Source organism: Brachycentrus maculatus, unplaced genomic scaffold (genome assembly GCF_059751285.1).
Source record: "Brachycentrus maculatus isolate JH-2025_06_01 unplaced genomic scaffold, ASM5975128v1 h1tg000313l, whole genome shotgun sequence".
Taxonomy (NCBI): domain Eukaryota; kingdom Metazoa; phylum Arthropoda; class Insecta; order Trichoptera; family Brachycentridae; genus Brachycentrus; species Brachycentrus maculatus.
Genome location: NW_028281063.1, coordinates 638,189 through 653,205, shown reverse-complemented (window position 1 = coordinate 653,205; position 15,017 = coordinate 638,189). Strand labels below are relative to the sequence as shown.

Genomic DNA, 15,017 nt, shown 5'->3' with positions numbered 1-15,017 from the left:
ATATATATATATATATATATATATATATATATATATATATATATATATATATATAAACATTTCATTATGGTTAAAGTAAAATTTAAAGTACGCGCCACGTTTATTAACAGTATTTCGTTACATGAAAGAGAAGAAAGATATAACGTAAAGTGAAGGAGAAAGATGGCTATTTATTTCGATGCAACGGTATTGGAGCAAAAGACGTTAACACAATGATTAACATCCTATAAATACAAATAAACACACTTATAAGCACTTGATATGTATGTACATATGTAAGAGATTAACCTTTTTACTAAACAACCTTTCAAATGCAATAAAACACCCTTTTACGTTCTCGATATTTACATTGCTAAGTCAATGTAATAATAATATTAATAATAATAAAACCCTTATCCGCACCCCAATGGTGCATAGGGCACTGTGTCAAATAAACGCAGTGTTATCTTGATCGTTTTACACATGAAGGAAGGGTGATCAGCCCTCCGATTCAGGTGGCAGTCCATGGTAATATTGAATAAATATTACAGTGAAAAAATCACTTATATTTATTTATGTAAAAATGTTTTAATACAAATAAGTATACTTTTAATGTACTTGATATGTACATTAGTAAAGAATTAAAACCCCATCAATGCAACAATATTTTAATACAAATAAGAACATTTTAATAAGTGTGCTTATTTGTAAGCACTCAGTGTGTAGGTACATAAGTAAGAGATCAAAACCCTTTCAATGTATCATGCTTTTAAATACAATTAAACACATTTATAAGTACTCGATATGTGGATTATTAACCCTGTTAATGTAACAAAGTTTTTGATACAAATAAATACACTTGTAAGCACATTATATCGCTTACTCCTTTCAAGAACGCCATAAATAAAAAATCGTCAATTTTCAGTTGTGCATGTTTTCGGAATGCCTAGAAAATATACTATATCCCAGCAAAAGTGGCATATTTTAAACTTAATATTTACCCGCTACAGGGCAGAAAGTGTTCTTTTTGCATTTGGAAGAAAATGTATTGTTTAAGTATTTTTAAAATAAACTAAATATTTTTCTAATGGAGAAAAAAACCTTCCGATTTTACCTAAAAAGATCTGTCGCATAGTAAAAAGTTCAATAAGTGGCTTGATATTAATTTTTAATACATTTAAATATATTCTTAAACTTTAAAAACGATCTCCTGAAATATCAAGTTTTTTGATTTATGACGTTGTTGAAAGGAGTGAGCGATATATGAAATAATGTAACTGTTCTGTAAAATTCCCAAATAAAATAATGGATAAAAAATGACAATAACGTCATAAATAAAATATCGTCCATTTTCAGTTGTGCATGTTTTTTTTTGGAATGCCCAGAAAATGTACTATATCCCAGGAAAAGCGGCATATTTTTAACTTAATATTTACCCGCTACAGGGCAGAAAGTGTTGTTTTTGTATTTTAAAGAAAAAGTATTGTTCAATTATTTTTTTAAATATACTAAATATTTCTCAAATGAAGAATAAACCTTCAGGTTTTACCTAAAAAGATCTGTTGCACAGTAAAAAGTTTCAAAAAGTGGCTTGATATTTATTTTAATACATTGTATTATATTTTTAAACTTTAAAAACGTTCTCCTAAAAAATCAAGTTTTTTTTTATATATGACGTTCTTAAAAGGAGTGAGCAATATGTAAAGGATTAAAACTCAATATAACAAGGTTTTGATACTAATAAGTATACTTTTAAGGTACTCAATATGTACGTTAATAAGATATTAAAACTCTGTCAGTGTAACAAGGTTTAATACAAATATACATATGTTTAATGTACTCAATATGTACTTATTAGTAAGGGATTAAAACTCTGTCAACGTAACAAGCTTTTTGATACAAATAAAAACACTTATAAATACTCAATATATACATAATTAATGAATTAAATTCCTGTCTATATAACAAGGTTTTGATACAAATAAACATACTTATCAATACTTAATATATACATAACGAATGAATTAAATTTCTGTCTATATAACAAGGTTTTGATACAAATAAACATACTTATATGCATTGGAAATGTACATTAAGAAGAGATAAAAACCCTGTCAATGTAACGGTTTTGATACAAATAAACACATTTATAAGTACTCAATATATACAGTACTAATGAATTAAAATCCTGTTAATATAACACGGTTTTCAATATGTACCTTAAGTAAACAATTAAAACCCTTTCAATGTAACAACGTTTTGATACAAATAAACATATTTTGAGGTACTCTATATGCACATTATTAGTAAGGGATTAAAACCCTGTCAACAACCCTGTACCAAGCTTTTTGATACAAATAAACACACTTATATATATACTCAATAAATACATTACTAATGAATTAAAATCCTGTCAATATTACAAGGTTTTAATCCAAATAAATATTCTTATAAAGTACTCAATATGTACCTTAAGTAAATAATTAAAACCCTTTCAATGTAATAAGGTTTTGATACAAATAAACATATTTTTAAGGTACTCAATATGTACATTATTAGTAAGGGATTAAAACCCTGTCAACGCAACAAGCTTTTTGATACAAATAAACACACTTATAAGCACTCGATATGTACATTAGTAAGGGAGCGAAAAATTACGTTAGCCACGCTCTTTGCTGAAGTGGCATTACAATATAAAATATTACGTCATCATTCTTCCCACTATTTGTGACAATGGGGTACAAACCGCAGGCACAGTGGTAACAGAGGACAATTGAAATGCTTTCGGTGTCTGTTTAATTCCCCACAAAAGGTTTTTAGCGCTCAATCTTCCTTTTTGACACCTTGGCAAAAAATGTTTCCCTATATTCGGAATTTAGATTACTGTCCGTTTTTCAATGTAATTATTTTCTTCAAACACCAAGAATATTTTTAATAATATTAATATTTCATTGGAAATAATAAATACTGATATTTACCAAGTAAAATAAATTAAAAATATTAATATTATTTATTACATCAGACACTGGATTATTCAACCTACGGATGTTCAATGATGGGCAGAATGGTGAACGTTATAAATGCCAGGTCTTAAGCCCTGGGAGGCTCAGACTTTCTAATCTTTTCATATAAAAAAGAACGATAGATATTTCATATCATGTTTAGATACCTACAGTATCGAACAGATTAATTGAAACGAATTTTTTTTTCAAAACACCAAACTCACTCAGAAAAAAAAGTTTTGGAGGTGTTCCACGTATTATGAACCAAGGCCGCTTGTTTTAGTAACTGAGATAATGAATAACGAGAAGTATCAGCCAATTTTACTGGAAAGGACGCTACCAGAGATACAAACCCTTCACAAAAAACTTATTAAATGTTAATTCTTCACAGAAAACCAATTAAATGTGTTGGATTGTTTAAAAAATCACAGACACATACCCAATTGAAAATCTATGGGCTATATCACTCACTCCTTTCAACAACGTCATAAATAAAAAAAACTAGATTTTTCAGGAGAAGGTTTTTAAAGTTTAAAAATATAATACAATGTATTAAAAATAAATATCAAGCCACTTACTGAACTTTTTACTGTGCAACAGATCTTTTTAGGTGAAACTTTAAGGTTTTTTCTCCGTTTGAAAAATATTGAGTATATTTAAAAAAATAATTAAACAATACCTTTTCTTCAAAATACAAAAACAACACTTTCTGCCCTGTAGCGGGTAAATATTAAGTTAAAATTATGCCGCTTTTCCTGGGATATATAGTACATTTTCTGGACATTCCGAAAACATGCACAACTAAAAATTGTCGATTTTTGATTTATGACGTTCTTGAAAGGAGTGAGCGATATGTAAGAATCGCCTCTCCAAAATTGATTGCATTACGGTAGAAAAGCTCATTTTGTCCATAATTCAGGTATGGTTTCAAGACAATAAAATCACATCTACGTGCCAAAACCTCATAAAATCGATGCCAAGAAGAGTAAAATCTTTGACTGAGGTCAAATGAGATCATATTTAATAATAGTTTGTGATATAATTAAAAAACAAACGATTTTATAAAACTTTTTAGGAAAATAGAAAAAAAAATTGTTTCAATTAATCTGTTCGATACTGTATAATATATTTTTAACACTGCACATTAGGCCCGGGAAAGTTTTTTTATATCATTATTTATAAACATTTTGGGTCTGTCTAAATCTTTGTCCAAAATCTGGGTTTGTCGAGTAACTAAAAAGTTATTTGACATCTCAACATTGATGAAAAATAATATAAACAATTTGAGTGAGTCCAAATAGTTGTTCACAAATCTGTGTTTTTTCCGCTGAGGATTTCTTTAAAACATTTTGACATCTCAACATAGATGAAGAAGAATATGAGAGTCGGGTTATTTACGAGGCTTATGATCTGTCATAGGCTGGTTTAGCGTTATGTTAAAATGACGTACGTTCGAATGGTGATATAAGAAAAAAATGCGAGACTGAAATAAGTATTATCGATAAAATTAGGAAAGGTGTGTTGTGATGATGTGGACATGTCGCTCACTCCTTTCAAGAACATCATAAATCAAAAATCGTCAATTTTCAGTTGTGCATGTTTTCGGAATGCCCAGAAAATGTACTATATTCCAGCAAAAGCGGCATATTTTAACTTAATATTTACCCGCTACAGGGCAGAAAGTGTTGTTTTTGCATTTTGAAGAAAAGGCATTGTTTAATTTTTTTAAAAAATAAACTTATATTTTTCAAATGGAGATAAAACCTTCAGGTTATACCTAAAATGATCTGTTGCACATTAAAAGTTCAGTAAGCGGCTTGATATTTATTTTTAATACATTGTATTATATTTTTAAACATTAAAAACATTTTTCTGAAAAATCAAGTTTTTTTATTTATGACGTTCTTAAAGGAGTGAGCGATGTGTGACGAATGAGTGAGGAAAGAAAGCTAAAAAGTATGAGGCGTATGTAGATGGAAATAGGAGTAGAAGAAGACCGAAGAAAACTTGGCTTGTTTCGAAAACTAATGTAGTTTTCATCGATATGTGATTAGTATGGAGTAGATAAGGCGAAGATTGTTTGCAAAGATGGAGTGGCGTGGCGTTCTATTCTCTCTGCCTACCCCTGCGCAGAAGCGGTGTGATGGTTAGTTAGTTAGTTTTAAATAATGCGGACACCTCAATAATTGTATTGCTGTACTTTTAATAATGTTGCAAAACTTTTTTTCAAATATATATCCCACGAAAATGAATGGCTCCTTTAAAACCGTGACAAGTACGAGTAATTTCATCTATGTATACAAAATGAAGCTTTTTTAATAAAAGCGCTACAGTGTATACAAAAGCGCATTCAATACAATTATCAAATTTAGTCAAGTGTTTTTTTTTTACCTCCCACAAGCTCTCGGTCAAACCTTCAATGAATACCCTCGATCCATTCTTAAAAACGCAATTGATCTAAAATTTATGATGTATCACATTGTTATGCCTATTGTGGAACGGTCACTGCGCAAACGGAAAGTCTATAAAATATAGACCACACAAGAAATAATGTTTAATGCCTTAAGAAATTATCGGCCGGGTTGACAATAGACAATAATAACCTAAGCCGATTGAATGAAGGATTCAAGTGAGATGTCGCGTATAAATCACAAATTTGAAGGGAAATATTCATTCTTGTCTCTTAGAGAAATTCGCGTGGCCTTTGATTTTGAATTCGGATTTTCTTTGTATTTCGATGGTATTATTTAATTTGCGGCAGGATTGTTATTAAATTTTATGAAGGTGAGTTCATAAATTTATGGAAGATTTACAATACAGGACCTTTATTACAAAATAATATTGCTTTTAATATATATATATATATATATATATATATATATATAGGGAAACATTTCTATAAAAGGTTTGTATAGATTCGGAAGAATATGGAAGTCTGAGTATACACAGGGCTTGCGAACTGACATGGGCTCGTTTGAGTGATCTCTATATACACGTGTAACATTCAGCACTCTACCCGTGATTACACACAATAAGGGCGTTTGTCCACTACGTGGAATTTTACCGTCCGGCACGTCAGTTAGCGTTTTAAAATGGCGATTGGTTTGGATTGGCTTGTGCTTTTGTCCATCCTTCTTCGGATCTGTGCTCTTGATTGGTGAGCGAACACGTTGCGCGTAAATTCGATCACGCTAAATTGTCGTAGTCGCTTTCATTTTTTAAACCGGACTGCCGGACGGTAAAATTCCGGGTAGTGGACAAGCGCCCTAACTCGTGTAAGTTTCATCGTATATGTATATATATATATATATATATATATATATATATATATATATATATATATATATATATATATATATATATATATATATAAAAATATATATATATATATATAATATATATATATATATATATATATATATATATATATATATATATATATATATATATATATACATATATATATATATATATATATATATATATATGTATATATATATATATATATAAATATATATATATATATATATATATATATATATATATATATATATATATATATACATATATATATATATATATATATATATATATATATATATATATATATATATATATATATATATATATATATATATATATATAATCAAAATGATTTCGATACACACACACACGCGCGCAGATTTAACGTTATTATAAGATGCCACAAAATGCCCAAATATACTAGAAGGCTAATTCGATCAATCAAAAATCATTTTGATTTCCTTATTCGCACGAATGAAGGATGACCAGGAGATCATAAAAGGCGGAGGGATAGCGAGATCCTTATCAATATCTTGTATTATAGTGTCATGAAGTGGGGTAAAGGCAATACACCTGTGTTTTCTTATGTGCTCCGGATAAAAAAATCATAAAAAATATTCCAGAATACCCAGAATTAAACTGATGCTTGTTAGAAATCAACTATATGGTAATAATATTTTAAAATATTTATATTGACATCTCAACATAGCTGAAGAAAAATATTGAGTTTGGGTATTTACATGGCTTACGACCTGACATAGGCTGATTTAAGTGATCAATTAATACACGTGTAATTTTCACCATTCTACCCATGATTGACGACCACACTACTCAAATATCAGATGTTTTATTTATTTTTTAATTATGACCTTCATTCATATGAAAGTACTCGGCACTATTTATGGTTGAGTTCAACAAAGTATTTTTTTCATTTAGTATTTTTCAAGAAATATATATTTGATTCATCCCGAATTATTTAACATACTAGAAGAAGCCTGAAAACAATATTGTATTTAAAAAATATGCCATTAATACAGGAGAAAGTGACCTATTGCATGTGTTTACAAAAACGAGATCATTGACTATATATGTATATATATTACTAGCTTAATCTTAGCTGAAAAACATCCCAAATGATTTTAAACTGGGAAGTATAATATATTGACTTAGTAAAAATGACTAACTGCATTGATGTTTATTTTGTTGCCAAGTAAAAGTGACTTAAATGGCCCTCCTGAACATTTTACGTTTTATTAGTTGGTCACTTTCTCCTGTACGACTACGATATGTTAAAAATTAACATATATAATAATCAAATGAAAAATTATAAAGGTTTGATTTTTTTAAATAATGTTTTATTACCGATACGTTGATGTAAAATTAAATTTTATATAAGATTAAAACAAAAAACCCATGTTTTTTTCTAAATTGTAACTAAAATACAATATCCTAAACCGTCTTTTATACAGAAATATAAAAATAATATAAAAATCCCACCAGGCGTGCAGAAATTAAAACCAATTCAATGTGTGATAAATCCCCGGTAGCCTATCAATTATATTTTATCAAACCCGCAATCAAAAACCCTCTAAAACCCCATTTGATTTGACATTCATAACACGCTCCTTCGTCTTTTAAAGGCTTTGTCTTGTATATAGGTCATGTGAGGCAGGATTTTCTCAAAGGACCTGATCAATCAAGCAATGCAAGGAGCCCTGACAGCCTCCCTATGCTGGCTTATGTTTGTGAACAGAAATGAAGATGTATTCTCCTGAATTATTTCTATAAGGACGTTGAGAATAATCTCGGTTACGGATAACGGTATCTGATTGCGTATTGTATCCTTCCAAGGTGTGGGAAGACGTTAGAAATGAAATGAAATGTGTTTAAAAATACTAGATATCGACCTTTTCCCGGCAAACATCGTTGAATTCAGTTAGGGCATTTCGATGTTTGGGAAGACGTTAGAAATGAAACGAAATGTGTTTAAAAATACTAGATATTGACCTTTTCCCGGCTAATATTGTTGAATTCAGTAAGGGCATTTTGATGTTTAGGAAGACGTTAGAAATGAAACGAAATGTATTTAAAAATACTAGATATCGACCTTTTCCCGTCAAATATCGTTGAATTCAGTTAGGGCATTTCGATGTTTGGGAAGACGTTAGAAATGAAACGAAATGTGTTTAAAAATACTAACTATTGACTTTTTCCCAGCAAATATCGTTGAATTCAGTAAGGGCATTTTGGTGTGTGGGATAACGATAGAAATGAAACGAAATGTGTTTAAAAATACTGAATATCGACTTTTTCCCTGAAAAATATCGTTGAATTCAGTTTTTCATTTTTTGAGGTTAATCTGATCAAAATATACCATACGCGTGATTTACACAAATAAAAAAACACACGTTATAGTATATGGCATAGTATAAAATCACCTACAAAGTCAAGTGAGACTCTATGGTTAGTTTTATTAAACTTGGTAAATACCACCATTTCTGAAAATCTATTGCGACACGTGTTTCGATGCATTCCACATCATTTTCAACCACCGTATGCGCGAAATGCATCGTATCACGTCTCACGATTTTATTTTACAAATTGTGGTATTTACCAAGTAAGACTGATATTAAAAATGGTTAGATATTATCACAAAGTGACTGCCAAATCAATTAATGAATGTTATCCTTTTTATTGGGTGTGTACAAAATAGAGAATATTTTTGTCAAATATTGACCGATTTCTATTTCTTTCGGCTATTGGTGGAAAACATATCGAACTACACAAATTAAACACCGTTGTCCAATAAACGTATCCCCGATTTACAACATTTTGAGTGTGTCCAAATACTTGTTCACACACACTTTGGACACACTCAAAATGTTGTAAATAAATTATCTGGTCAAATTATAAGCTTAAATAATAAAAATGAAAATGGTATTTTCTGGCGTTTCTCATGTGTGTGATTATAATTCAGGATTCGGACCTCACATACTAATATAAGAGTTTCTGCTTAGTAAAAAAACTTCTTTACATCTCACCAATAGATGTCTCTAGTGAAGTTCTAGTGATTCAAGAACAAGGTTTCTAAATTGGTTCATATATATAGAACTTCCAAGAATTTGAGTAGCGTGGTTGTCAATAATGGGTAGAATTGGTGAATGTTACACGTGTGTAAAGTGATCACTTAAACCAGCCTATGACGGTCGTCAGCCCCGTAAATGCCCAGACTCAATTGCCGAATCAATATATAATTTTTTTTTCAAGGTTATTCAGAGTGTTTACCCAGAAATTTACTGAAAATAAACTAATAGATGCGATAACGATATTTTGTAGAACAATGGTCGATATGATTACAAAAAATGAACAATATTTTTTTATATCATTAACATTTAAAGCACAAACTTTGTCATTTTCCGATTAATGAAAATAACTGAAATAAAAGTCAGCAACATTGTGTTTCCATTTTGTTACCTAGGAACCGAACCCAGGGCTTCCGGCACTGGAAACAAGCGCTTTAACCATTAGACTACGAAAGCGAATTAAATATCACGTTATATCTTATTATAAAATAATAATAATAATAAACCCTTATTCGCACCCCAATGGTGCATAGGGCATTGCGTCATATAAACGCAGTGTTATCTTGATTGTTTACACATGAAGGAAAGGTGATCAGCCCTCCGCTTCAGGTACCAATCCAGGGTAATATTGAATAAATATTACAGTGAAAAAATCACTCATATTTATTTTACCCCCCCTGGGAATCGAGCCCGGGACCTCCAGAACGTTAGCCGAGCGTGCTGACCATTACACTACGGAGGTGTCCAAAATCTTATTATAACTTAATTAAAACGTCGACCAGTTTTGAAGCTTAAAACCTCGAAGCGAAAAGCTTCTACAAATACATATGTATGTATATATTTATTAATATATGGATGTACACATTTTGTCCGCCTTCGTAGTGTAATAGTCAGCATGCTCGGCTACCGTTCTATAAAATCCCGGGTTAGATTCCCAGGGGATGGGGTTAAAAAAAGTGTTTTTTTCACTCAATTCAACATTCTCCTTATCGAAGGGCTGAACACCTTTTCTTCATGTGTCAACGATTAAGATAACACTGCGTTTATATGATGCAGTGCCCTATGCAACATCGGGTGCAGATAAGAGTTAAGTAACAAAAAAAATAAGACCATAGTTATATAAACAGCAAAAAAGTTTTAAAAAAGTATAACTCAATATCGTTAAAGAATTATAAACACATAAACGAATAGCGCCATTATGTCTGCCCGAAACGAAAAAGGTTGCGTTTTTTTTGTTGAAAAAGCCTTTAAAATTTTTATGGATTCGTATCACTTAGCGTAGATAATTGTGCGTCCCATTTAAGAGTAAAAGTGAATGAATACGTCATATTTCGGGATATTTTAGGAAGATCATTCAGAGAGGTACAAAATTTCACGGTCGTCCACTGCTTTTTATAATGAAGAAATATGGTTTGCGAAAAAAACAGAGAAGACATTCCACAAGTAAAGAAAATGAAAATACATAAAAAATATATATTTTATTTTAAAGGATATACCAACATCTCTTTTTCAATACGGTTTTAACCCTAGATGACGGGACTTGTTTCATTCCACTTTAAGGATAATATATATATATATATATATATATATATATATATATATATATATATATATATATATATATATATATATATATATATATATATATATATATATATATATATATATATATATATATATATATATATATATATATATATATATATATATATATATATATATATATATATATATATATATATATATATATATATATATATATATATATATATATATATATATATATATATATATATATATATATATATATATATATATATATATATATATATATATATATATATATATATATATATATATATATATATATATATATATATATATATATATATATATATACACACAAATCAAATTGTTACGGTCTGTCAAATATCCAAAAAAAGTAATTTAACCTTAATTTTAATTTTTATGTTTCTGTATAAATTTCCGACCGTGATAATTCCATTTTAATCTACATTTCACCTGTTGATGGAATGTGTTTTTTTTATGATAAGGAGAGTTTTAATGTATTTTTAATTCAATTTTACTAGGTAACCACCATTTCTTAAAATCTGCTGTGACTTCGATTCACATACGGTATTTGAAAAGGATTGCATCGAAATACATGTCACAATTGATTTTAAGAAATCTAAATATTTACCAAGTAAAACTCAAATTAAAAATGGAAAAATTAAAAATGGAAAATCAATGGCCACATTTTTTTGACCTCTTAGGTGCGGACCGCAGAGTTATATTTCCCACAAACGTAATACGTTTCTTCGCGATCACAATTTTATACTATTTTTGTATAAAAAAATAGTAAAAAACTTTACGTTTAAAATTTTACACAGCATAATAACTGGCTTTAAAATATCAACAAAAAAAAAGTTTTGTATTTGTGAGAATATTTTTAATAATCAATAAAAAATATCGAAAAACCGACGCATGTTATTCAATGGATGCAAACCGCAGCTTACAAAAATAGTAGGTATAAAAATTGGGACCACTGAAGAGGGGGATAGTGCAATGGAAAGGGGGCTCAACCTTCCCCCACCACTTTGTGGCTCGAGCTATTGTAATTGTTCAAGGGCCAGCCCCCTAATGTCAACTGCCTTCTGTGGGCTCGTCAGGCCCTAGGGCAAAAAAACACCCCAAACTACCCTAAACGCACTGTCATCCAACAAAGAGAGCGCTTGAAATACACCAAACTAAACGAATCAACGTACGAAGATCTAGTCTTTATTGCAGATACAATAGAGCACAAACTCCTGTGGGTTTTGAAAACCTTTTGGGTGAGATTGCAATTGTTCATGTTGTTATTTATAGAGTGGGGGATGGATGCAGTCTAGATTTTGAGCCTCTTTTTGACTTACAAACCATTCAATGAATACTTGTAGCTTTAGTATATTAGTTGTAAAGGGATTGATTCTGATACCAGTCAGGGGTTTTCCGTGAACCGACGAACATCTCTAGAGATCTTTTATTACAAGTGGCGTGAATTGGCGCAAGTGTTTAAAAAGTTTTAACCAATTTTTACTGACCTAATTTTTGTTTTCAAAAATGATGTTGGCATCGCAGATGTATTCGAAGTTATTCAGACCGTGGGATGCTGTGGGTGTTGAAGATACAAGTGATATAAATGGAGACATTTTAAAGCAAAATAAGCCGACGCAAGTTGGTCTTAAAAGCAAAGAAGATTTCACAGTGGGGAAAACGAGTTTACAGGCGTCGGAGCAGAGGATGAAGAGAATTCATTCTGAAAAGGGGAAATTGAGAAAGATCAGAAATCAACTGAAAAAAGACAGCGCTACTCTTCACCAAGACTGTACGATTTCAACAACTACGGACGAGCTACTGAATATAAGAAATTCTCATCCAACAGATTTTGACAAAAATGACAAAAACAGCATTGCTATCAGCGAACGGTTGGGACAAAGTGATTCTAATAACATTATGGATCCTATCCGAAAACACCCCTCAAAAAAATCAAATAATATCTCTGATGTTAAAGACGCAGCAGAAAGGATTATCCCTCCATCTTACCAGTACTATCCTGAACACATGATCAACTCGATGGACCTTCTGCACTACCCGGATCCTTACTCTCAACATGTGGGTCGGCACCACCCTGACCTGTTGACCCAAGCTGAGTTGGCGCAGTCTCTAGGAATTCCACCTTCAGATCCACTTCTGATCGAGTCTTTCGCTCAAGGATATGCGATGGAACTAGAATACGCCAGGATTCTCCACCAAGAAAACCAGACGAAGCTTCTCAACGCTAGAAAGCAGCGTCCGAAGAAATACAGATGCCCTCACTGCGACGTCGGTTTCTCAAACAACGGCCAATTAAAAGGACATATCAGAATTCACACTGGAGAAAGACCATTCAAATGCGACGACAAGTCCTGCGGGAAGACCTTCACCAGAAACGAAGAACTGACCAGACACAGAAGGATTCATTCTGGACTCAGGCCGTATCCCTGTCAAACTTGCGGGAAGAAATTCGGGAGACGGGATCATCTGAAGAAACACACCAAGACTCATATAGTTCAAGCCGAGAGAATGATGCCAATGTTTGTTCCTTTATCCGCTATGCCATCGGTTCCTGGATATCCTTACATATATGGTTACTAAAAATCAAAATCACTTTACTATGCCGAGAGTTGATAAGTTCGTAAGTTTCAAATTCTATCACAGTGAATATTTATGAATTTTTATTTCAAGCGAATATGTACTATTTCTTAAATTTTGACTTGGATTTTAATCGTACCCACAAATATCACAAAAAAATATTCCTTCTTACTAGTTAAAAGAAATAAAATAAATCCAAAATGGTGAAAACCCAGATTTGTAAACAGGTATTTGGACGCACTCGAAATGTTGTGAATAAATAATAAAAAAAATCTTGTATATTTATATTCTGTATAAAATAAAAGTAGATAGATCTGTATATATGTAAATAAATGAAAGTGTATAATATTATAATTTGAACAAAATATATGATTTTAAGAAAAAAAATAAAACCTACTTTTAATAAATTTATATTGAAAAATCAGAATTACATAAGGTGTTTTATTTTTTGTTGTTGTTGATATTATTTATTTTGAATTTTTTATTAAAAAAGAAAGATGAAAAAGATATGGGGGTAAAATATTAGTAAATGGGGAAATTTTTAGTAAATGGGGAATAGTGTGTTCTCTAAGGATGGAAAGATTGATAAAGATATTGGAAGGAGAGTGAATCCAGAGTAAAAGATGCACTGAAATTAGTTGGCACAAGTAAAAGCGAAAGCTAAAGTTGCAGTACACAATGGAGTCCTGGAGGATAAAAGTAGATTAAATGCATTCAAAATGGGATCTCTCAGACGAATGTGCCACAAAACTGTACTCGATAGATGTTCGAATGGTGAAATAAGGACAAAATGCATGGCTGAGACAAGTATTATCGATACAACTTTAAAAAGGTGTGTAGAGATAGTTTGGGCATGTGAATCAAATGTGAGCAAATAATGAATAGTAAAACAAATTTATGTTCTGGATGTGTTTAGTAACAGAATTAGACAAAGACCGAAGAAAACTTGGCGTGATGAAGAATGTCAGGTCAGGAATCCGAATAATAGGCGGGTATGTATGAGGAGATGCGTGAATGGGGAAAAAGCGAAGAATGTTTCCAAAGACAGAGAGTTGTGGAGTTCATTACTCTTTGCAGCGTATGCGTTTCAAAAGTTTTGCTTCATCAATTATATTCACAAATAAACAAATTAAACTAATTTTTAGTAAAAAAATTAAATACATTTTTTGGAAAATATTTTTTCACCCTTACAATGTCGGATTGGTCCAACAGTAATTTTGAAAACAGTTTTTTACTCAAAGTAGCGATAGTAGTGAAGATAAAATTGGAATGTAAATCACTTAGGAGATAGAAATCGATGGTGAAAACTCCGAGGTCGAGCCAATTTCACACAAACTTAGCACATTGATATCAATGAAATTTTTGTGTTTTTTTCTCTTTCAAATTGCATTTATTTTTAAATATGTAAAAGTATATTTATTACAAAATGGTGATATATTTGGGTAGTTCAATGTGTTTTCCACCAATAGCAGGAAGAAAT

General features: G+C 30.7%; 1 protein-coding gene across 1 annotated transcript; it reads left to right on the top strand.

Moving 5' to 3' along the window:
- Window positions 1-12,466: 12,466 nt before the first annotated feature.
- On the top strand, window positions 12,467-13,574 carry hkb (zinc finger transcription factor huckebein). Its single transcript, XM_088268130.1, has one exon. It carries the CDS (start codon window positions 12,467-12,469, stop codon window positions 13,538-13,540), a length of 1,074 nt encoding a protein of 357 aa, XP_088124256.1. The 3' UTR covers window positions 13,541-13,574.
- Window positions 13,575-15,017: the final 1,443 nt, after the last annotated feature.

What these genes read in the sequence shown, in the direction of transcription:
- hkb (XM_088268130.1), top strand. Translation starts at nt 12,467, where the DNA reads ATGATGTTGGCATCGCAGATGTATTCGAAGTTATTCAGACCGTGGGAT.